Below are 25,337 nucleotides of genomic sequence, written 5' to 3' on the forward strand. Positions count from 1 at the left end.
CTCTGGATCCATTTGGGTGTGAGCTAGCCTCCGGCCGTGGAAATGGGTGGAGGATATGAGACACACGAGAGCAGAAAATGGCTGAGTAGGCCTGCTCAACAGATGGCGCGATCCTCGGAGCCAGTCCTCCTCGCCACCGCACACAGTGGACACTAGAGCCCCCTCTCAAGAAAAATGCCAGCCAGGCCCACTGATAAACACACACTGCAGTTAACGTGTTAATAGAAGTGTTAAAGAATTGTATAAAAATGCTTCTTTTTGCAACTGATTCAACTGAGAAGTTTTCACGAGTATTTTGTCTGTTAGTTGTTGTTTTGTCTTTGGCCATCTCCCTCTCTGTCACTCTCCCTCATTTTCTCCTTCACCCCACCCCACCCCCTCTTCAAATGCGGCCCCAATTAATTTGTGTGGCAAATTGGGCTTGGCCATGGCTTGAAAGAAGGGCATAATTGTTCCCGGTGAGCAGAGGGGACAGAGAGCGAGAGAGGAAGAGAAGGGACGCAACAAACAATTCCTCTGTGTTAGAAATGCAAAAATGCTAAAAGTGTTGGATGATGAGAGGGAAGCCGCAAGCGCTTAACATCTCCACCTGGGCAGAAATGAAAACTTCCATGTGGGCACCTGCAGTAAATAAATTGGGCGTTCATTGACTTGATGGATTGTTTCATGAGCCAGACACTGATATGACTCAGAAACAAATCTGGTCTTAGAAGCATGACGGTGTCTGAAATTGGATAACTAATAAGAGTATCCAGAGGATTCATTTAGAGATTTAATTTAGTTCATAGACTTTGCAAGTTCCTTTAACCTGCATTCTTTGTCATGCTCAGCAGGGGGAGACTCCATTTACAAAAAGAGTCAAATGTATGATAATGCACAGTACCCTTTAGGGCATGGTAAATGTCAACCAGGATTTTGATGTTACCAAAAGTATCGGCTCTGTCGTCCAACTATGGTCACTTCTGGCTCAAAAAACAAACATGTAACACATATTAAAAGGATGCTTTTCAGTCCCTCTCTAGTATACAGCTAAAGGCTGCTCTAAATCTCTACTGAGTGAATTGTATTTTTTAAACCACTCTGACCAAATTCCTATCAAAAATACAGTTCAAAAAGCAAGCTCATTAATAATCTGCTGAGCTACATGTGTTTGAAAAATCTGCTTACAAAGACTCATGCACTTCCCACCCGGCACTAACCCATGCTGTGTTGGACCATGTGAAACCCCGGGCCTTAATGGTGTTTTAATTGATTGTTTCAATTGATGTTGGATGGCATGGTGAGTCTCAGCGAGCCAGCACACTTCTCTTTAACCCGTCAGATGAATATCGACTGGCTCCTCCAGCCTCCCTTAACATTAAGATGTTAACTCGAAACCTAATTTCTCTCACTATGCGCATACAGAACCACACACACACACACACTCATATGCACTTACACACAACATCCACCAGCATCAAATACAAGTGCAAACCTTTCTGAGCCAGAAATCAAAAGGTAAACCACAAGGGACCAGAAGAGCAAATCGTCTATTGATGCGGCACTTCTTTTGAGCCATTGCAGTGAGAAAACAAGATGAGGTATTATGACAGCAAAATGACTCACATTTAAGGCAACAGCAGCATAACATGCTCATGTTTTAGTGCCTGTTAGATAATCAGAGGAGAGAAGTTGTCTCTTTTTATACAGACTTTAAATTGGACTCAGGCGCCAGTTTTTGTGCGAGGAATCTGTTTCCAATATGCTTACTAGAAGATATTTTCAAGTCACACATTTACGATGTGATAGTGACTACTGCTCCTTGAGGAGTAGTTTGTTTAGCAGTGCAGCAGTAACAATCCAACAGCATCTGCCACGGTTACAGTGAGATCTTAGTATATTGTGTAGATGATCATAACAATGAATTGTAGTTGTGTTTGTTGATCTGTTAAAACATATATGTGAAATCAGGGAGATGCATGTTTAGATGCAGACACACTTCCATTCCTATGAAGATGAGATTACTGCTGAATTATTGGTGCTCACAGATGAATGGAGAAGTATCTAATACGTGCATGGGTGCACATACTCGTGCATATACACCCCCTAGACAGGATCACCTTGTAGCAAGTCTGAAAGCTAATGATACTCTAGTCCCCAGACGACATGAGGCTGTAATATGTGTGTTTTATGCATGCCCGGCCTAATATGAATTATTGTAAAATAGTGTTGTATTTGCATATGAGCTTCCGGGCTGTGCTGAAATTAGCATTTTTACAACAGCTCAAATTAAATCCCTCTGCTTAATTTCCCTGCATGCTAATTTGATTTAAATTGAGTCTATTCCGTCCCCTTTTACCCACACAGCGCATACATACAAGCTATGCACACACACTATTTCAAGACCATACACACATATGACTGCACAGTATGTACTCTTAAGAGCTGCAGCCCTCATCTAACACACTGAATTAGACACACACACTGCTGATGTATTTGTCTATGATGTAAAATTGCCAAAAAGCAAACGGGAGAACACAATTTGTCGGGGTTTCACTTAGATTAAACGTTACCAGACAAGTCCAACACCTTGTTTATCATTCTGCTGGACATCACTCAAGTGGAAATCTCATTGTTGGCTCCACTCGCTCATTTCAAGCATGTCTCACGACAGCATATCTTTAAACACAGCATCTACAAGAGACGAGAGGGCGCATCATGCTCACACTTCAAAAAAAATGTTGTGAAAACACCTTCGCTGAGAGTGCCAGCACTTAATTACCATCTCGTTGTTTGGATGAGGACCTCGTGACGAGACTGGGAATCTGAGATAAAACAATGTTATCAGCGCCATGCAAGATGCTTCTCGCTCGCAGGTTGAACTTAACGAGTAAGAAGTCATTATCATTTTCTTTGGCTGAGAAAGCCTGTACCAACTCCTTGTCAACAATGCGCTTTGCAATTATGTTTAAAGGTTGTATCAGGCCCCATTATTAACGCCATGAATGCCGATTTCTCTGGCAACTAAGACCAAGTGTATTATTTAAGGCCATTAGCCTCATCTATGGATTGCAGTCATTTTGCCTCGCACTTAGTCTTCAGAATTGCACAAAAGCCGAGCAATTTTTGCCTCTTCTGACCCTCCCACTCTCAAGAAAAAGCAGATAATCGCACACAATATGGAGATGTTGTACAGAGCCTAGATGCAGGTAATTAAAGGCTAGCCCCCAGGCACTAATGCTATATGTAAGTGCACTTAAGTCTCCAAGACACATTGACTTGAAAATGGTGGTGCAATTTAACTGCGCTGTACCATTCATGGCTCAGAGTGGGAATATTGACAGAACAAAAGCACCATAATCAGAATCGTAAATTCATTGGAGTGGCAATCAACAAACCCCCAGAAAGCTTTTCTCGAAAATCCAAATATTTGAAAACCTCTGTAGGAAATGACGGGGGTCTTTCATGCTGTTAAATTATATGGATTTCAGTCAGCCGGCCATCTCCTTATCTGTCCTTTGAGCATTTAAGGTGCCAGAAAGAACAATAGGGGACCATGTTAACGCAGTGCACCAGACCTGTCTTCGTCTCAAACACACATGCACTCTCACACAAAGGGTACCTTGTAGCATGCCTTTGAAGCCGGGATCAGCCGGTGAGCTGAGCACAATGCCAGCTGTTTTGCATCTGCTTGGCTTACACTTGGCATGATTCTGGCCTCGCTGGCACATGTACTAAATCTGATCCCCCTTCATACACTGTGCCAGTGAACTGTATAACAATGCAGGTGTTTCATGACATTGCCCCAGTGACAGTGCAATTAATAGATTGATGCTCTTGCTGCAGTAATGGGATTACTGGACCAGTCAAGTCTGAATTACATCAGCCTTTGCCTGCGCAGAAGATGTTTTACCGCAGTGTGAAGTCGGAACAATGAAGAGACAGAGTCATTTCATCTACACGTGCTATAATCTAAGACGGGGAAGTCAGAATAAAACATAGACTGGAGGCTATGATAAAATGATGGCAGATTTAAATTGTCTTAATTCTGAGGGAACTACATCCATCACTTATTTTAGGTACCAAAGTCAAAGCAGAAACATTTTTATGGAACATCGGCAATATGTTAAAATAAAATGTAAACACTTTTCAAGTGATGGTTAGTCTGATTGCTTTTTTTTTTGGAATCGTGCAGTTTTACAATTGTAGCTGCTCAATCTCAACAAATGCCCTTTTCTGCAGCAAAGTATCCAAGAGCAGAGTCAATTATTTTATTTTGCAGAAACGTTGCAGCATTTCAAGGATTCAGTTGGATAGGAGATGGAAAATCATTATTTAAGTGGATACGTTTTTTCTCTTTCTGCATTTATCCATGAAAGAATTGACAAGGTTCTCAAACAGCGAGAAAACATGGGCGATCAAGACACAAGCTAATTAATTAGATGCAACCCAGTGTCTCTATTTCTTAACAAACATACAAAAGGCACTGCAGTACTCCTTTCATTATGAATGACTGTAGTTTAGATTGGATTTTATCAACTTTCAGTTTTTGCATTTTAACACAACAGGCATTCCTAAAATAAGTCAAATGTAAGTAGAGACACAAAATCATTTTCAGTATTGGTTGACCCCTAAATAAAATCCCAGCAATTTAATGAAGGTTAAGTTTTATACACATATAATGTCTTTTTAAGCACAGGGTATACAGTAAGAACCTGTCTTCATTTAGTATACCATAAGCAAAACAGGCACACTTACAACTTTAGGGAGGCACAGTGTTGATTAACAGTATGTATAGAGCCTGCATGGTGCCGGATTCATTAGTCATTCTGTGAATAATTATCTTAAAAATACTGTTTAAGAGCCACCTGGATAGTGCTGATGACTGCATCACTGTTTTTGAGGGACAAATAATCCTACCTTCCTGGATGTGTTTGGAGCTAGGGTATGCATTTTTGTACAATGTAACAGTTTGACTATGAAAGTGTAAAGGTACTTGAAATTTTAAGCCTCAGAATTCATGCATCTATGCGTGCTGTGGAGTGGTGTGTGTGTGTGTATGTGTGTGTGTGTGTGTGTGTGTGTGTGTGTGCGTGTGCGTGTGTGTGTGTGTGTGTGTGTGGTCGTGCATGTAAACCCGTGTGGGTAACACCTGGCCCTAGGCTGGAGCTTTGGTCTCACTCCAGGGGTGCTGAGATTGCGACACATTGCACTGATCTCAGCGCAGCACATTTGTGTGCCTGTGGGGTATGTTGGGATTCTGCGGTGGGGTTAATGGTCTAAACCATTCATCTCCGTGGAGTGCCTCAGGGCAGTCTCTAGTCCCAGGCAGAAAGCTTACAACCCCACCTTCTTACCTACAGCGCTCTCCAACGCTTGATGCCGATTGGGAATCTTTATGCCCTAAGCTGCTCTTGTCAAAGTTGATTTACATTCAGCGCAGTGATGGAGTGAGTGCTCAAAGTCCGTCTTTGGAGAGCCTAATACTCTCTCTAACACACTAGATCTGTCTGTGTTTTCTGTCCCTCCGCCCTCTCGCTTTGTTTGTTTGCTTACTCACTCATTAACTCGCTGTCTTGCGCACTTCTTCACACACTAGCCGACTTTAGCATCTCTGAACCACCAAGTGAGTCATGCCATTTGAGAAGCTGAGATTTATCATGACACACAGCTTTAGTGTGGTTTATTAGTTATGGCAAACGAGAGTGAAAGCTTCTATTGAGAGGCTGAAATGCTCTCACGCCAAAGCCAGACCCAAAGGCTTTTCCAGTTGAAACAGAGCCAAGCCCTTGTTTCTAATGGTGCATTCCCTAAGGGGAATATGTAGGCTCACACACACAATTATAGAAGAGTCCCCGGACATTTACGAGGTGTTTATATGGCATCCATCATAACATCCATGAACAGTCTGTTTCTCCTTAGCTTTAATACTCCCTTGATGCCGTTTTCATGTCTTTCATCATTCTCTCATCATCTAATTAATTACCCCAATCCCCTCCACCACTTGAGTCATGATGGGGGATATGTCAGGTTAAGTGTAGATAATTTATGTACAATAGAAAGTTAAGGGTGACAAAGGAATCCAGAGTGGTCATCCTTAAAACACAATACCAAAACTGTTTTCCATTCCTTAGTTTGAATGTTTAGAACTAAAACAAGCAGTTGAACATATTTCATCACAAACTTTTAGTCCTCTCAAGTTCAATCTCACTCCATCCTTAAACAGTCATCCTTTAATCCACTCATCTCCCCACTTTTATCTCTCCCTCACACTTATAGTTAGCACAAGAGAGCACATAAGGAGGAGATGTGGGGGAAGAAGGGAGAGGGAAGTGGAGCAGACTCGATGATGTCAGGATTTATGCCTACATGGATTTCTTTAAGAACACCTTCCAAATAAGATTTTCCCACCCTCCTCCTCCCCCTCGTGCCCCTCGGAGAAGGGAAAAAATAACACATGATCAGAGAGTCTGGAAGAGATTCCCATTCCCTGACCAAATCTCTTTCCTGCCGCTGCCTGGGTGAGACAGAAATTTCACACCACATGATTTGTTGCCTCTCATTACACGCCACAATCTAATTGGCTGTGCCTTTCCCCTGTTGTGATCTTTCAAGGAGACATGTCGACGCAAAGGATACGCTATAGTTTTGCCATTTACTCCCACAGGGAAAGCCTTGTTTGTGTCTTTAGCCAAATTATGACAACTCCTCCAGTGGAGGACGATGGAAATGCTGGGAAGACATTAGCGAGTTAGCAGGTAGCAAAATACTACAGAAAAGCCGAGTTAAACATGATCAAATGAGATGCATGATGGGAGTATTTGAGTACTGATACTACAAACAGTGGGCACCAAAAATAATCTTTTCATTCTTGTTAAACTTAACCATCTCATGCTCATCTCAAGATCTTATAAGATACTAAATTACACTTAAAATAAAGAGATTTCTATATGCGAATGTTGTGTAATTTTGCATGAACAGTAAGTGGTGTTGTGCAAGAACATCCATTTTAATGTTCAAACTCCCACATTTAACTTATATATTTGCATTCCAAAGGAATTTAGTAGTCACTCGTATGCTAAAAAAGCAGCTTTGCAACATGTCCACATAATCGAGTCAGAGCAGTATACATGTACAAAAATAGAATTGTGTTCTCATCTCTCATACTGGACACCTAATGGAGCCAAGAGATGGAATATATGGCGTATCAGTAATAATATGCTTTCATTCTCCATTACTGCCAAAGAGCACCTCTGATCAGATGTTTGGGAAAATCTACTTGGACCTATGTTAAAAATAACCACAGGCTTTGATATCTGCCTCAGTAATTTGAGGTATAAATAGTATATCAATGACAGGTTTGTGTCTGGACAAGACAGTGATGTTTTTTTCCTATCCTTAAGAATAAGTGTACAAGTAGGATAATAAATAAATAAGACAAGAAGTAGGGGTTAGATTGAACAAGAAATGGTCTGTAATCTCCCAAAAACAAGTAATCTCAAGTACTTTGGGGCACTGAGAGATTAGGAGAAGGTAGATAGAAAAGAAAGCTAAGTATGGAAGAGAAAGAGCTTAGATAGAGATTAACTGAAATAATGGATGGACTTGCTTTCAAAGGCGCTGGAACCTGATGAAGTGATAAAAAGGAAAAGTTAAGGGAAAGCTAATTTAGGTCAAAGGGGTTTCTTTTGTGTTTCTTTAATGCTTATTCACGTCTCTCTTTTTTCTTTGCAAAGCTGCAAGATAATTTCCCCAATAAAGTAATCCTAGAGCTAACAACCTAAATCCTAAAGATATGATTAGACGTTTGACATCATATTAAATAATCTTGATCAAAACTTGGTAATAAAGTCAAAGATTTTTGTTACATAAGTCGAAAGAAAGTATCTGTCATTAAATTAAACTTTGAGGCAGCTTCCATCAAGTCAATAGTTGGAGTTTTTATTGGTGTAAACAAAGTCAAGCTCTTTCTCTTGTAGTATTATTATAGAAAAAGTGGATACTGAGGCAATATTGGGTAATATGAAAGAAGTATGCAGGTTTATAATGCATGCCGCATAAGAAAATATGCAATCTTATGCTAAAATAATAATCCATTGCTACAGAGAGTCCAATATGTGGTGAAAATAACCTAGGTCCAGGCAACTTAGCAGTAATCAATTGGTTGCATAGTGACTAAAGCGATTCAGGGATGGAGAAGGGAGTCACAATAACAGCAAACAAAAAGCAAAACAGAAGGATGAGAGGGTATTCTTATCTGGAGATGACTGCTATCTGGTGGAAGACAGCCACTTTTGTTTTCCCATGCCTCATTGTGTGGTGTCTTTGAAATCCACGAGGGCCTGTTACACAGCATTCATTTTGTTTCATCACTCGCACAAAGGCTTGACTGACATTATTTGAGATAGTTTGTTTCAGGTACAATGAGAATAATTATTTAGGCTGCATGGAGAAAAAAGGGGTGCACCATCAGAAAGTAAGCAATATTATTAGCAATGATAGAATATTACAGCAAATTGTTAATAAAAGCTAAACAAAGAAGAGCCCATTTTTACCAGGCACCCCTGCTGCATCATGCAGTGGCTTTTGGGGCTCAGAGAATACAAATTCAGAGCAGCATCAGACTGTAATGAACACATAGCTCTTGTCAAATGTTGCTTATGGTGCCAGGCCAGCATTGGAACAAGATAAAAACCTTTGGTTTTAATCCAGTTGATAAGGAAAAATCAAAGTCTAACTGGCCACCCTGGAGAAGGCTCTGCTTGCCTCTACTTGCGTGTTGTAACTCAGCTTGTTTATAGATTATTTGTCTATTTTATGCCTTTATATTTTGATATAGCCAATTAAATAAACCATATTAATTAATTTGAAAGCCTGTCCTAGATTTTTGTATTTCTCTTTTGACTAAATCTCACTTTGTTTTTTTTTCTATGAATACATTTCCTTGACTATTAAGAGACTATTAACAAGTCAGTAATGGTCAAAAATCAAAGTCATATATGCCACACACCGTGCTGGAACTTTTAGCCCCTCGAAAACACTCATTTGTCCTGCAGAAAGTCTTCCAGCTGCAGGAGAGGAGACGGTTTTCAGCTCAAGGGAGTTAAGGTCTTATACAGCCCTAATGTATTCAGGTACAGTAGTCAGTACAGCACTGGAAGAAGTTGCTGAATGCTGTTGGTAATGCATGCGGAGAAGCAGGTTCCTGTCTACTTCAGACCTGCTTCTCTTCTAGGCTGCCCCCCTTTTAATCCTGCACAGGGTCTTCTAGAAGGCCGATCTATGCACCCAGTCACTGCTCTACATCTGTACAAGATCTAGAAATATTGATTGGGTGATAATTAAATTGTCCATCCCAGCTTGATATGGATTAATAATTGCCCACTAATGCCCTCCTGACATTTTGCAGTATCGACTCGATACTGTTTGCAGCAGAGCGCCGATAATTATGACGCTTGGCATTCTTCATTTTGTCCCTAATGAGACCAATCAGAGTTGGCTCGACTTTTGCCTAAGAATTAGAAAGGAGTGAAAGGGAGTGAGCAGGCGGGATGGATTTTCTCTTAGGAGCCATTATTCAAAGCTTTGGGCCCTTATCACAAAGATATTTCATTGTCTTAGAGGAGTGTTTCCTTCCTAAAATGCAAGTTTTTAGATGTACAAATGTCAGAATAAGGATATGCTGTTATACTACATTGGTTGAGATCAAGTAAAAAGGACATCTTTGGACAAACAACAGCACCACGACTATAAATACAGAGATGAGAAGGTGGTATGGGCATGGTGCCACATCACCGCTTCGACTTCCTCACTGCCATCTGTGAGTGTTCCTCCTCTGGCATTCTCACAAAGGCCTTTTGTGCCTTTTCCCCCCTTTGTCCCTGTTTGCTAGGTTTAATTAGGTTATTTACTTGAGCCTCACCTCCCAGTGTTTCATTACAGCGGGCATTGCAGATAGGGCTTCACACAGGGCAGGGGCAGATAAAAAGTTAGGACAAAAGATGATAAATGTCGCGAGCGGGGACCGGAATGCAATCTGGACGCCACGATGCAGAGATGCTCTAATGGCTTCCCAGCGAGGAAAGGGGGAAGGCTCACTCGAGATGGCAACGTGATAAATGGTCCGGGGATTGGCTGTAAGGACTGTGGGCAAGACAAAGAAAAAGAAAAAGAAAAGAGTCATGGATGGAGGGGAAAACGAAGATGAACACAAAATGGAATCTAATTAATCTGGACTTGGTTCCCCATCTTGACAAATTCAGCGCAGACGAATAAGAGGATGGGAAATTGTTTTTTATGGGACGTGTTTAACCCCCCCCCCCTTGCCCCCCTAACGGAAGACTTTCCTCCTAGGTTGAAGAGGCAAAGGGACATATGGGTTCTGGAAATGCCCTGCACCTGTGGAATGATAAATGATGGGAGACTGGCCTTATATGTAGCAGAGTGAAAATAGATGCCTCTAAAGTTACCAAGAAATCTGCGGCTTTAATCCTTTATGTGTGATTTATTTTCATGAATATTAATGTAGTAAATAACAGCACACTGAGTCAATGTGCAGGCTGACTCTTTAACCTTTAATCTATGTGAGAAAAGGGATGAAGTCATTACTAACTGAGGACCCAAATACCTTGTGGCATTTTGTGACAATGTCATTGCCTTTTTTACTCTCCCTTCTTCGCGGTTTTATGACTCAACATTAAAAGCTAATAGCCTAAGCCATTACTCACAGTTGTTGCTTTTGGAATAATACAGATTACAGTGAAACAGCTTTTGAGACAAACAGGTCTTTATACTTTAAGTGGAAGTTTTCCTAACCGCTTGCTGATTTATGATCAAACTGATACTCTCCATTAGCAAATACGCAGGTTAATTGTGAAGACGCACATTAAAACCATTGTCCTTACAGTATGTCAATTCAGATGCTTATGTACATACATTTAAAGGACAAAAAAAACCACACACTTTCACTCACTCAGTGGACTAGAGCCCATTACTGCTGGCAAACATTTGCACACAAGGCCAGCGCCTTTGTGTACCCACTCGCTCTGTAAACTGAGGCTGGGTTTGGCAAAGGGTGAAAAGGACTAAGAAGAGAAGGGCAGCAAACTCCACCAGACCAAAGGCCTCATCTCCGGTCCCCAACAGTCATGCACCCTAAGGAGTCTCCTCGTCTTTAGAAATCTACCCTCCTTAGGAAAACAGAGCACAATATTTCATTAAGTCTCACATTGAAACATGGTTGGAAAAATGAACCACACATAAACTCTGATTTTGTGAATTTTCACAAGGCAATAAGATGTCCTAAGATGTCTCATTTTTTTCATTTTCTTCTCAAATCACAATTCTAATAGTGATGGATGGTTTTCTTGACTCCCTTCCAAAGGCCCCATTTGTGTTCCTTTTTATTACCTCTAAAAGGATGCAAATATTTCCTGAATTAAACAACTTTTATCTTGCTACAAAAGTAGGATTTCAGTGGAATTGAGGCTTCTTTTTAAGTACAATATTTTGGAACCTTGTTGACTCTATTGCATGTGTATTTATCTTACAAGTTGTTCATTTGAATAAATGTGAAAACACTTTTAAAAAGTGGCTCAAAAGAGAGTGTGTCTAGTAACACCTACACACATTAAACACACAGCAACACGCACACACGCAAAGTCGTCCTCTTTACACTTCTAATCATCTCCGGATGATTCATCCCTACTTCCACGCACATCAAGAAAGAGCCTTTCTGAAGTGATCTGAAGCCCTTAATTTCCCTGGATTATTTTAATTATGTCCCCTGAGGCTTGTTGTTTTTTTGCTCCTTGGGTGACATTGCACTGTTTGCTTCCGAGTGAAAACCCCCATCCGCCAGTCTGACCCTGATACCACCCGCCCTCATTTGTTTCCCATCTGTAGCTCTTTAAAAGACACACAAACACAGGCACACACACAGGCTGAACTGTTTTCTTCAGGGGTTCGCAATTAAGAATTCAAAGACCTCAACTTGGATTTACTGCATGTGGTTTAGTTAGAGACATATTAATAATGTGTAGCGGACAAAAACAGCCCACAAAGACACAGCGAATATTTCTTCCATCAGTACAGCATGTCACTCATTGAATGTCAGACAAGCTCATTAAAATGTAATGAGTAAGACAAGGAATAATCATTCATTTTAATTAGATTGAAAGATTATATGGCAACTTTACTACGCTGAAACAAATGGAGAATCTTACATGTTGTAGTCCGACTTTATTAGAATATTACAAGTGAACACCATGCAAGAAATGAAGCGAACATACTAATTTAGTCAAAGGTTTACAATTTCTCAATGAGTATCTGTTCAAAACTGTCTCATAATGTTCCTAAAATCACATCTTTTTCTCCGCTCATTGGCAGTTCACATAATGTTTGATGCTGTTGTGTTCTGACAGATGACAGTCATTGGTGGCTACAAAGAGTAAAAGGTGATTTTTACCCCAAAGACGTTTCAATTACAACCATTTTTCTTCCTCTGTTTTATATGCAGTACTCTTCCCTCACTGCTGCGTAAAATTAGTGGCCTGTGAAAGGTCACTTTGCTCCTTGAGTGACTGTTTGTGGTACCTCCCCTGCATATTCTTTGCCCCAGAGATAGGATTTTGGTTTGAGGATAGCTAAGACTATCCGCACAGAGATTTTTTTTTTTCCTTGTCAATTACATGTATTTCAAAAAGATTAGCAAAATATTCCCTGAACCCTAGACTTTAATAACTAGGAAAATGCACATGGGAAAATTCAAGGCGTATGTCTTCTTTGGTTTAGTTGTTGAACTTGGGAACATTTGCAGGATATCTGAGCTGCTGAAAGGAAGCCAGTTGTCTCCAAGAAGCACCGAGGAGCATGAGCTAGTTTCCCTGTATGCCTGAGAAAACACAGTGAGGGGAATGTGTCACCTCTTATGGCCTGACAACTGGCATCCATTGGAAATGGCTTGGCACTTCTTATCCTTAAAATCTGAGTCTGTTTAAAATACACAATGTCCAATCTCTGGAAAGATTTGCATCATAATCCACCTACGCTTGATGGTAAGCTTTTATGCTCTGTGGTTGAGGACAAAGACAATAATGTGAAGTTAATGGCATAAAGAAATGAGAGAGGCCCAAGGATAGTGTAATTCTGTCTTGAATAGATACATGAAAATATGTCGCTTATTTGATTTTCCATTCCAATTGTCCCTTTCATATCTTTTGATTTATTCTACATATAGTGGAAAGGCAGCAGCTTTGAAGATTTTCATCTGAGCATGCCTTTATAGAGATATTATCAATCAGAATAAAATCTACATCACATGTGTGGCAGAAGCGTAAGAATCATAGGAAATCACACTCCCTTATTATCTCCACGTCATTACATCGGCAGTAAGCTGACATGGCCAAAGAACATTTATCACTTTTGCCATTTTAACATCTTTTCAAGTCAGTGCAGCCCCCAGCCTGATAACTATTGGTCCATTTTGCTGCAGCACTGCCATTTAATGAATCGTTCTATTGCCTGGTGGATAACAGAGTGAACGAATGGCTGTTAGTGGCTGCCACTGCCTATCCTATCAGATAATTAACTTTTTGCAAATAGACTGCACTGACTACCAAACAGAGTAAGCCTGTGCAATTAGAATTACTTATCTATGTTTTCTCTTTTTTTCCCAGATGTCGAAGTAAAAAAAAACAAACAAGACAAACAAATCCAAATTTCATACTTCTTGCTTGACTGTTTTCTCCTCAAATCAGCTCAAGATTTGTCTATTCCCACATAAATGAACAAGTTGTGAATGGGAGTGGAGATTAAATTGAGGTCTTATTGAAATTAAATCCTCTATTGTTTTTGCACAACCTCAGCCCATGTTCATAATTTTCATCAGGGGGATCTAGTGTTTTCCACCTCTCCTCATCCTTCTCTTGTTTTTTTTTTGTTCTCTCTCTAGCGGACAGTCTCAAGTCGCAAGTGTTGCGATTCAATATTTATATGTTTCTTTCTGTTTGGTATCCGACGCAAAGGGAGGTGGGCTTTCATGTGTCTGATTTGCCACAGCAGCGATTCAGTAGCAGCTTTTAAAGCGTTGGGGGCCGTTTGAACAAAGCCATCTGTTTGAGTGGGCCGTTTTATTAAGTGACAAACTGGATCCCTCTACCTCACTAATGTGTCCCGTGGGAGATAGCTGTAGCGTGAGTGTGTGTGTGAGACAAACACTGGAGGAGAGAGAGTGAGAGAAGTAGAGGAGAGCACGGTTTCCTCTGCAAACATTTTAATACACCACCAGAAGAGATCACTAATGTAGCTGTCACTGCAGAAAGGTTTCAGCCTATATGAATGTACAATGATAATTGAATAAGAGGGGCTTTCCCATCTAATTCTATGAAACACTGACTGTGAAGCTCAGCTCTGTTCCATAAATAACCCTTTATATTTATTTAATGGAACCATCCAAAATTTTCTATTGACCCACCCTAATTTATAAATGTCCAATTTGCAATGTTCACTCCTATTCTGCAGGAATATTCTAACACCCATAGGGGCGTGTGTCTGCGCATGGCTGCACATGTGCATGATAGGTTTAGTCAGAGTATCTGTCATTGCTTTGAATGTGGGACAGCAGCATTAGCCATTCCTTTTGAAGCTGTTGTTGGTGCAAAAAAAAAAGTACCCCTAACTCCTGCAGAACAGTAGCTCAGCCTTTGCATTGCAGTGCCACTGAGCATGAGTAATACACACTAACCGGGGTTAAGAATGTCCCATTGGAATATGATTTTTGCAACCTTAGTCACTGGGCTGAATATTTGGCAAGGACAATACCATGGTGAGTTGTGTGTTAAAGTGCATGCTGTAGTTTTCCCGCCTTTGAAGCTATATTAGTGATGATACACGTTTATTTATTCACGGGAGATTCTTAGTGGCGAATAAGAGACCCTGACCCCATCCAAAAATGGACCTGCAGCTATGCTATCCTCATATCCTCAGCCTCAATATTAATGTCATTAAGCTGCATTTGTGTATATTCTATTGAATTAGTTTTACATAATGACTCATGCATTTTGCTGAGAGAGCACATTTGAGCAGTTGGGAAGGGGGCGGGGGCAGTGTAAGGAGAAGGCTTGTATTATGAACTTCATTATGTGTGACAAGCAGCACAATATTGATGGAAGAGCAAGTCCCCATCATTGCACTGCGTTCAAAACTCTGCAGTGAATTCATGTACTATTCCTGATCCAGTAATTAACAATCATTCGGAGGCCATATCCCTTTTCAAGTAATCACTAATTGCAATAAGAATTTCAGTTTCCATTTAAGGCCAGATTACCGATGAGCATGCAATGCAAATCAGGCAACAGTTCTAATTAAGCTCCGATGCCTTTTTCTTTCTCACTGCCTAGCCCCTTTGTGAGTGCATACAATGTAGAGTTTGTTTTCTCAGCATTACAAAAGACATATTTTTTATCATAATGCTGCAGATAGAGAGTTGTGTAGTGCCCCAAAGAAAATGGTTTATGCTCGTGTTTGTTCCATTGATTAGTATGTGTGGTTTATCTTCCCTCTCTGTTTTTTTTCCACATATTTTCTTTTGCATTGTTTATCTCCGTCTTTGTGTGTCTGCATTGCTACATTTTGTTTTCTCTTTGGCATGGGGGGGTGGGGGGGGGGGGGTGGGGGCAGCTGTTTTCTGTAGACTGTTAAGACAGTTAATTAATCCATAGAGAGGGTGTTGCTTTAGAAAGCACATACACCAATGCATTCAAATTGACCAAAAAAAACATCCTCTAGAATCGCATTTATATAAATACTATGATTACAGACCTTCAGAATACTTAGAAGATGACATAAGGTCAAATGTCATCAGCACTTCACTTTTACCGCCTCTAGACACTTGTGTCACTTGCTACTGTTGTGACGATTTATCAATATCGCCGGACTAAAAAAACTGTGACTTAAAGATGTTGAATGAGGTTAATGGCATCTTTAAACGCTCCTTTCTTCCACGCATATGTCCAAACGGAGCAGGGTATTTGCAGACTGCCACCCAGTGTGTGAGGATTAATTATCGCCCTCCACAACCCTGCCTTACCGTGCAAGTTAAAGATTCAGAGAGGAAATGGCCCCTTTCATGCAAATGAAATTGAATATGTCAGTCAGTATAATTGTGAAAACCGAGCCACTTGGACTGGTGTCTGTGCCGAATAGAGGTTCCAACTGAAAGTGGGTTTATTAATGTTCTTCGCTCCACTCTTTGATTGGTGCTATTTAATGGCTTGGCAGATCAAACTTTACTTTATGGCAGAATACTGACAACATTAAATGTTTTGGCCATTATGAATGAAACTGAGATCCATTTGAAAAGACCATTTAAATGCAATGTTTGGCTGAGCTAAGCCAATATCAAACAAACTTGTAATGAATGCAGATCCGCAACATGCTCTTAACCCTGCTATCCGCCAAGTTAAACACAAACATGAAAAAAAATCAAATCTTCGGCCATCGTTTTCAGTTACACAGTCCATTCAACTTAAAGTCTGGTCTTCAACAGGTGCTTGGACGTTTAACCTGCATTCAATGGAGCATTACCTTCCAAATCAGAGATGATTCAAACTAACCGTTTCAGAAATATTGTATATTCATTGATTTGCCAGCATGTTTCTCTCAAAATTAAATCATGTTGGTTTTGTCAAAAATAAGCTGCATTTCTACATGCTTCCCAAATCCCAGCTGTTGAGGCTGGGATTTGACTGTATGTTCTGTCTTTTATATGGAAGATGAGATCATGGTAACATTTGAATTAAATTCAACCCAACAAAGAACAAAGCAGAACATGTAAAACATGCAAGGTCATTAAGCAACACTGCTATTTTTATTAAATCAATGTAATGCTCAGGTTTTAATGCAGAGTAAAACAATTTTTATCGTTAGCAAGCCTTAGCTTTCCTGTTGTTTGATATATACAAATACATATAGATTTCTAGCAATTAAACAGTCCTAGGGCCATAGGGCTGACGCCCCTCAGCCCTATAGAAATGGTTGTTCTTAGAACAGTAAAGGCTCTAGTCATCCTCCGAATTATTGACATGTTGTCTTTGAAAAATAGAGCAAGGTGTTGCTATGAACAGCATCTCCCTTTCCAGTCGCAGCGAATGTGAACAAGGTAACATAATGACCTCGAGGAAGAGCAAGCACCGGCCCATGTCTCGAACCTTTTAGCTCATGGCAGGCTTTACACTGCTCATTTGTTTGCCGGCGACAGCTTAGCACTGGATTAACAGGTGCCTTGCCAAGGTATTAATTCATGTAGATCAGGGTTAACTCTTAAAGGAGTCTCCAGCATGTAGCAGAGGTTACAGGGGCCTTAATCGGATGGGATTTATTCAAAATGAGAAACATTTGAAATGCTTGAAGGCAACACTATGCTGATGATACTCTGTGTTATTTGAACATTATTTATTTTACCAGGAAAATATTCTCGTTGGCATTCAGGAACTCTTTTTCAAGAGTGTCCTGGCCAAGACTGCAGCACAAAAGTCTAACAAAGACAGACAATAAACAAATATTATGTAAAAAACCACAGTATTTCAGGCAATCAAATGGCAGCTACATTTTTCAACTTTCACATAGCTTTAGGTTTTCCAACAAGATCATTGAAAAATCAGGGTTCTGTTGGAAGAGATTTCTTTCTGGTGCATTTGTTCACACAGACCATGACTTTTGAGTTGCTTTCATGTTGCTCGTCATGTCATTGTTCAGAGAAAACCGAGGTTTTAATCAGCCTTTGTCTGCCTGAACTCGTATGAGGACTCTACCAAAATGGATGTTTGTATGCGGCAGACCAAAATGGGGGAATGATGGTGATATCAGAGGCCATGTCTGTGAAAACACCATTACCTCCATGTCACGCCTCAATCACTCCCCATTGTACGACGACTTTCCCCCGGCCCTCCTTCCCCTCACCTCCAATGCTGATCTCCCCGTTCATGTCCTCGCAGTCTATCACAGCCGGCGTGGCAAGACGCACCGAGCCGTAATGGATGGCCCCCGAGCGAAAACAGCCCCAATAGCATATCAATTACCCATCAGCACCCTCTTGACTGGATGCCAGTGAGTACCAAGCCCCAGCCAAACCAATGAGATAAGGTGCAATTGCAGATATAATGGTGCTTTTTGCTGCGTAAAAATTACACAGCGTCATCTCTGCAGCCCACCTGTCGGATCTGTCAGCCAATGAATGAAAGAGTGATTCTGAGTGTTTTTTTAATGTGTGTCTGCATGCAAAAGCATGTGCATGACAAGAGGCAATCAGGTGATTTCCCAGACTAATTTGCCCAGTGGAAGCCCAGCTGCTTTCCTGTTTATCTGTTCACTCTTTTGATTGCTGACCACACATCTTATGTCACCTCTCCATGAATCCTGCAAGTTAATTCTTAGCTCACTCGTGGTCCCGCTGCTGGGCAGGGAAATTGTTCTGCATACAGGCACGCGAACAAGCTCGAGCACACATTCTCACACACACACACGAGGTGATTCAGATGGTTGGCATTACCGCAGCTGTGTGGCCCCTAATGGCCCGCTGAAGTGATTGATAAAAGGCAAACAGTTGCTCTGCAGGGGGACAGATGGAGCTACACCTCCCACTGAAGCTGGCGCTCGAGCTTCAGAGCAAAACACTAAGGGTGTCTGGCTTAGCACTGTTATATTATTGCTATTGAATTAGCTTAGATCATTATGATTAGCTGGAATGAAAATCTAACAATCAGAAACTCCTCAGGGAGAGACAGGGTCCTTTAATTATTTTTCACTTGAATGTGTGGGAGAGAACCGGTGAAAGAATTATTCTAAAGACTGGATAATATTTGGGAACTAGAAATCAAACTGCAAGCACAAGGCTGCAACTGGCTTAACCACCTGTCAAAATCGGAGTCTGAGAAAACGCTATTGTCCAGTGTTGTAAAACCACCACGGTAGCTGGGAACGTCCATGTCATGTCCACACAAAGCAATCACTGTTCCATTCTGTTATTCCCTCACCTCAACTCCCCTGCATTTTTAGCATTTTTATCCTCAGTGCCTTTACACTTGACTTGTTGTGATGAATTGAGGGACCAATTAGGAGCGATGGAATGCTCACATCGCCAATCAGAGCATTGCCAGGACCTTATCAGGTGCGTGTCTCATTTGCGTTGGGGCACAAGCACTGTTCCAATTGGTGGTTTTTGGGGGAGATTAGTGTTGTCTGCTGGTCCACAGCTTCTGCTTCTCTGCACGAGTTGGACAATGTTTGCCTTGTTATTAGAAACACTGAATGGCGGAAAGATTATTGTATAGAATGACATGTAGACTATGCGAAAATTGACAGGTTGTGAGGATGGATGACTTTAATGTCAATGACACATAACAGACAATTTCAAAGACAGATATGAGACATGTAGCAAAATACACAAAACTGCATAGATCTAAACTTAACGATCATCCTCTTTTTAAGCTTGGCCTGGTGGTTATGTCGTGTGCGCCATTGTATGGAGGCCATAGTCTCTATTGCAGCAGCCTTTGGTTTGAATGTAAACTCTGCCCTTTGCTGCATGTCATCAGCCACTCTTTCCACCAAACATTTACGGTCTCTCTTCAGCTGTCCATTCCACTGAAGGCAAAATGGCCAAAAACAATAACCTAAAAATTACTTTCTGCAGTGCTTTAAAAATGAAATGAGCATTAAAAACTAAAACCACTGAAACTCATATTACAATGATCTTTTAGGTATGCCTTTGCTGATTTTGTTATGTGACAGAATATAAAGGTGCCAACATAACACTTCACTGTTGCAGGGGGAGAAGGCCAGCAACATACAGTATATTTCCCTTTTTCTTCAAAAAGTCCTAAACCAAACTTCCTAGGAAGTCAGTTATGCTTCAAAACAGATTTTAGAGTGTATGTAAACTACTTCCCAGGTCAAGATTATATGCTTTGTACACACATACACCAATGACCTCTGTCCTTTAATTGATCCCAACCTCTGATCATCTGTTTCCACTTACACAATACTTGTCTTGACCTCCAAAGACAATCCTCTTAACAGCCACATGCTAAATCTGCAACTTTGTTTCTTTCTAATTTGTGGGGCTTTATAAGAGAGATTAATAACACTGACCGCAATGCTTAGTATGCTAACTATTTCTATCTTTTGTTCTTTGTTTGTCTCTCTGCAGCACCACCAAAGTTTTTAAGAACCCCTAATGACCAAACAGGCGTGCAAGGAGGGGTGGCATCCTTTATCTGCCAAGCTACTGGAGATCCACGGCCCAAGATTGTGTGGAACAAGAAGGGGAAGAAAGTCAGCAACCAGAGATTTGAGGTATTAGGTCTATTGTTCTGATGTAAAATGCTCGACAAAATTGGAATGCTTCAGCACTGCTTTTGGCTCCCTGCTCGCACATAATCCATCGCGCCAAGCACTGCTCGCCTGCTTTTTTGCCCTGACTTGCCACCACGCATTAGCAGGCTCTAATAATCATGCTGGCCAGGCTTTTGAACATGCTTGAGTTTTAATGAGCAAGTTTACAAAAGATCTGGGGATAAATTTGTAATTCAATAACATACAAGAAAACAGAAATTGGACAGAAGAGAAAACAACTTGTGGTGTGACCCAGATACCTACATTAGCATCATGCCACATTTGCCAGCTTATGCAAAGTGAAAGGGGAAGCAGCGCTTTCACTTCTAAATATCCTTTTGCTTTGTGGCATCTTTATCTAAATGCATGTCCTACCCTCCTTATTTCGGCTGCAGCTTTGATTTCTGGTCAGCTTTAATCTGCACTTGGGCTCAATACCCATGAGAAATAACACATCATTGCAGAACACTGATAAGATTTCTATTAATTTCTGTGTCAGTCCTCAGGACTATCATGGTGCCACTTTTCCCCCTCTGCTCTTCATGCCATATTTGCTTGCTTCTGCACAGCAGCAAAGGCTTGACAGAGCTAGGAGACCTCCGCCCGCTTCTACTTCGTCTCATAACGACAGAAATCTAATCTTATCAGAGTTCATCGCGTTTGCATCGCACGTTGTGCTGAATGCTAACACACTAGTTTTCATTCCCTCATTGCCTCACAGGGTTTGCCGGCTGCAACCATTTCACGCCCATTCAATCATGTGCTGCTGCCTCATCTTCTAACAAACACCCATTTCCTTTTAGTACTCTCACAACTTCCTTTCTAATTCACTTCTTAAATTTAACAAAGAAAGGGACTCTTTTCACAATCACCTGCTATCAGCTTGAATGCCAACACCGCTATATCACTTGGCCGATGAAATGTTGAAGTGTATTATGAACTAACACATGCACAGAGATATTGTGAATTTTAAAAATGTTGGTAGGCCGCTGTGGATTTGTATGTGTGTGTGTGTGTGTGTGTGTGTGTGTGTGTGCGTGTGTGGTATGCGCGAATGTGTGAAGAAAAGGTCTAAGGCCTATCTTTATTGCAATCTACCTCAATGCTTAAAAGAGGTTGAGTTATGACACAGGGCTTTCTAAAATCAGTGAGTATACGACATGTAGCATGCAAAAAAAAAGCTGAATAAGCAACAACAAACACCTGTTTGTGAGCATTTTTATGTGTCGTTCGTCCAATACAGTCGGTCCTGTCCTTTGTACCACTATCTCACCTCATGGTACAACTGTCCGTAACCGTTTATCAAGCCACTTTTAACTGTTCGTGCTTGTTTCTGTCCCATTGACACAATCCAGTGTGATGCATTACTTAAGGGTAGAAAGTTAACTTTAAGAGTGGGACACATTCCAATTTACAAATCCTCTACAAAACAGTATATCTGAGCAAAACATTCCGTCCAAATAACCTTCCCCATTCTTAAAGTTAGTCAGCCGCATTGATTATTTGACAAATTAAGGCAAGGTTTAACTAAAAGAGAGCACGTCTGAACACATAGTAAACTGATTGAATACATTCCTATAATGAAAAAGCTAATAAAAAAAAACACTTATAAATGCTCAATACTTCTATATGATAAATATAAATTTTTATATTGCACAGATTCTGAAGGCACTATCTGTAAACTTACTTATGGTAAAAGTAGATAACCACAATATTCACAAATGAACACAAATCACTAGGTTTCAATTTAAGGTAGGCACTAGCGTTTGTCTTTGTCATAGAAAGTACATTGTGTCCCCATCAGTGTTGTTAGCCAAATGTCCTCTAAGTTTTGTTGTTGTTTTTTGTCTGCTGAAGGTCCCTCACCTGTTGTGCACAAAAAATCTCCTTTAACATATCCTGTCTCTCGCACCTGCAGGTGATAGAGTTCGACGATGGTTCTGGTTCAGTGCTAAGAATTCAGCCTTTGCGCACGCCCCGAGATGAAGCCATATACGAGTGCGTCGCCTCCAACAGTGTTGGAGAGACGAGCGCTACCACCAGACTCACTGTTTTACGTGGTAGGTCCCCAGAAGACAAAAAAAAACATACACACCACTAACATGCCCCTTTTTCTCCCAGCTAACACAGGTAAGCATGCATTTCCTTGTTTCATTTCTGTCCTGTCCTCTTTTCTGTGTCTTCTCACTGTTTCATCACAAACCTAATTAGAGACCCTGGTTACACTCACGTTGTATATTCTTACTTGATAAAATTTAGTCCATTAGCTATTTAGCCAAGCAAGTTTCCGTTTCTAAGTGACTTAAGTCATTTGCATACAGATTCCTGACACAATAATTAAGATGCCAGTTAAATTATGCAAATAGCAATCCACTCCTAGCCTGCGGTGGTTTAATGGAAAAGCTCAGCAATAATTTTCAAATCAGTCATTTTTCATCTCTGCACTTCAGCTTTGATATTCGTTTGACCGTGTAGAAAATAAAGCAGTGTATTCCCATGGGATTAGCGAGCGTGTTTTGTTTGTTGTAGTGTTCCAAGTGCCAGTATCTTTCAGTGACCAGTGGCTGTTAATAGCCAGCACTCCTCTACACAAACAAGTGCAACAAACGAGGCGGGAAAGGTCAGCTGCTTTGTTTACTTCCACTAAGCTGAGAGAATAAAAGTCAAACGACAAATATCAAGTTGGTTGACAGTGCCTCTTTTATAATAAGGACTGAGCTAAATTTTTATCTTGATTACACAAAACATTCCATTCAAAGAGAAATATGTGGTGTCCCTGAGCTCAAAAGGCTGCGTAATATCTCTCTAAAACATGACTTGTTTGGCCGTAAATGCAGGAAATGGCTTTAGAAAGAGCCTTGGGCAACCTGAATGAGGTGTGCTCCATTATGTGACACAATTACACAACATGGCAAATGAGTTCCTATTGAAAAGGGTGCTTCCATCCTATAGAAAAAAAAAGCTGGCTCTGTGAGTCTCTGAAGCCCCCACCGTTCTGCTTCTTATCTCACCAATGAGCTAACAAAAGGCCCTTTGCACCGTCTCCAGGGGCCGATTCAAAGAGAAAGGTGGCACGTTCACATGCAGCTCTCCCCTGTTTACTCTGGAGCATAAAGCATATGTGTGTATGTGTGTGCTCTCACAAGCAATAATGTGCACATTTCCTGTTCGCTCCCGCTCTGTCTCTATCTCAGTATTTCCCCTTCACACACACACACACACACACACACACCAATAGATAGCTAAGGGACGGGTATAGACACAGCTCTTCCCAGCACTGTGGCCTAGCATTAGCATGTTTATTACCAATTCCATTTTGCTTTTCTGCTCCCTCTCCTTTCCCATCAATGTACTGAAGGTGAGTAGAGGCCTATCTCGGATCAACAAAACAGGAAAGAGCTTTTTCTTTCTCGGCTTTGGTGCAAATAAAAAGGTGTGCTCCCTGTCCTCACTGTCCCTGCATACACATAAACACAAATATTGGCCATTGTGAAGGATTTAGGCTACATTCTCTCTCGCTTTGTAAAAAACAACACAAGTGCACTTGCAATGACAAAGCAGGGATTCACACTAAACACGCAGTTTGAGCATTTTGTGCTACATCTAGTATTTGTTAGGCTTTACCAAGGACATGTATTGTTAATTAGACTGGAAGCAAAGTGTTTAAAAGAAAATAATAAATCAAATAACTGAAAATTCATTATAAGCAGTGATAGCTACAATTGCTTGGAAGACGAAGAAACGGAAGCAAGATAAACACAAACAAGTGTTGGCTACAGACTCAGAAATCAAGGATTTAAATAAGATAAACTGTAGTTTCCCTTTAATATGAGCCTTTCATTTAACAGCTATCAATTCATGCTGAAGACATGCAAAACACATCCAAACAACTAACCCAAAGACCAAACATATGGCCTACTTTGACTCTCAGGGAGCTGGTAGTAAGCTGAGTATTTTTAAGGTAACACAAGGTTAGCTCAAGGATGCTTTATGTATTATTTAGAAGACCAAAAAGCTTCCCTCTACCACAAGTACTTTGTACAGTACAATAAATACAGCACTGCTGGTTTTCATCATTCCACATGACACAGACTGCAGCTTGAAAAATGCAGCCGCACATTTTTCACGTCCACTCTGCCTCCACAACCAGCAAAAAAGATTTCTGTCCTCCTTTGGTCCTTTAGTAGAGAAATACTTTTGTAGTGTGTGAAGCCGGATTGGTGAGATAAATAAATAAGCAAACAAAGATAAGTGATACTACACCAGGACTAATACATATAAAGTGACTGTTTGTTTAGTTCATTTGGGCTTCAATGGTGTGTGGAAACAACTGCAAAGCATCTGTTGTGGGAAGCTCGCCACAGGGGGTGATGCCAGATACCATGAAGGAAAAGCACATTGTGGTAATTGCCATGCTATAAGAACAGGGGGATTCGAGGAGAAGAAGGGGGGGGCATTCGTATTCTTATAGGCCTGTAAATTGATGGGAAGCGCCATTAGTAATGAACTTCCAGGCTTAGAGAAGCCATTTGCATGAAAGGCGATCCTGGAAAGGTAATGATGTTCCAAGTCAAATCTGCTCGGCCAGGGTGTGAGGTGTGGGTTTTTCTTCATGCACTTTGTTCTGCACACTCTGTTTTGATTAACTAGGAGATGACCCGACTCATATAAAACTTGCGTCTTTGAATTAAGGTTGTCTTGATTTGCTTTGTAATTGAGAATGACAGGGAGGGATTGAAAATAAGGAAGCAGCAGATTTTGGATGTCACGGCTTGAATATAATTTCATCCAAGTGTTATTTGATCTCATTTATGAATATTCTTCTGCACGATATTGCCATATAAATGGGATTTAATGTAGAGCCTGCAACAACTTGCACTTTCAGCTATAAGTAAAGAAAACAAATACTTGAAAATGTAGCTAAAGCACCTCACCGGGTCCAGACTGTGTGCAAGCAGCAGTTCCAG

At 40.8% G+C, this 25,337-nt stretch overlaps 1 protein-coding gene across 27 annotated transcripts in view; it reads left to right on the plus strand.

The window, feature by feature from the left end:
- The window catches only part of LOC132958404 (receptor-type tyrosine-protein phosphatase delta-like), a 353,687-nt gene that overhangs the window by 267,373 nt on the left and 60,977 nt on the right, over positions 1 to 25,337 (plus strand). For all 27 annotated transcript variants that reach the window (XM_061031189.1, XM_061031188.1, XM_061031199.1 and 24 more), the window contains 2 exons: positions 20,186 to 20,331; positions 22,289 to 22,430. In XM_061031189.1, coding sequence (XP_060887172.1) covers positions 20,186 to 20,331; positions 22,289 to 22,430 — 288 coding nt within the window. The remainder of the gene's footprint in view (positions 1 to 20,185; positions 20,332 to 22,288; positions 22,431 to 25,337) is intronic.

Source organism: Labrus mixtus, chromosome 23, assembly GCF_963584025.1.
Source record: "Labrus mixtus chromosome 23, fLabMix1.1, whole genome shotgun sequence".
In the NCBI taxonomy this organism is placed as follows: Eukaryota; Metazoa; Chordata; class Actinopteri; order Labriformes; family Labridae; genus Labrus; species Labrus mixtus.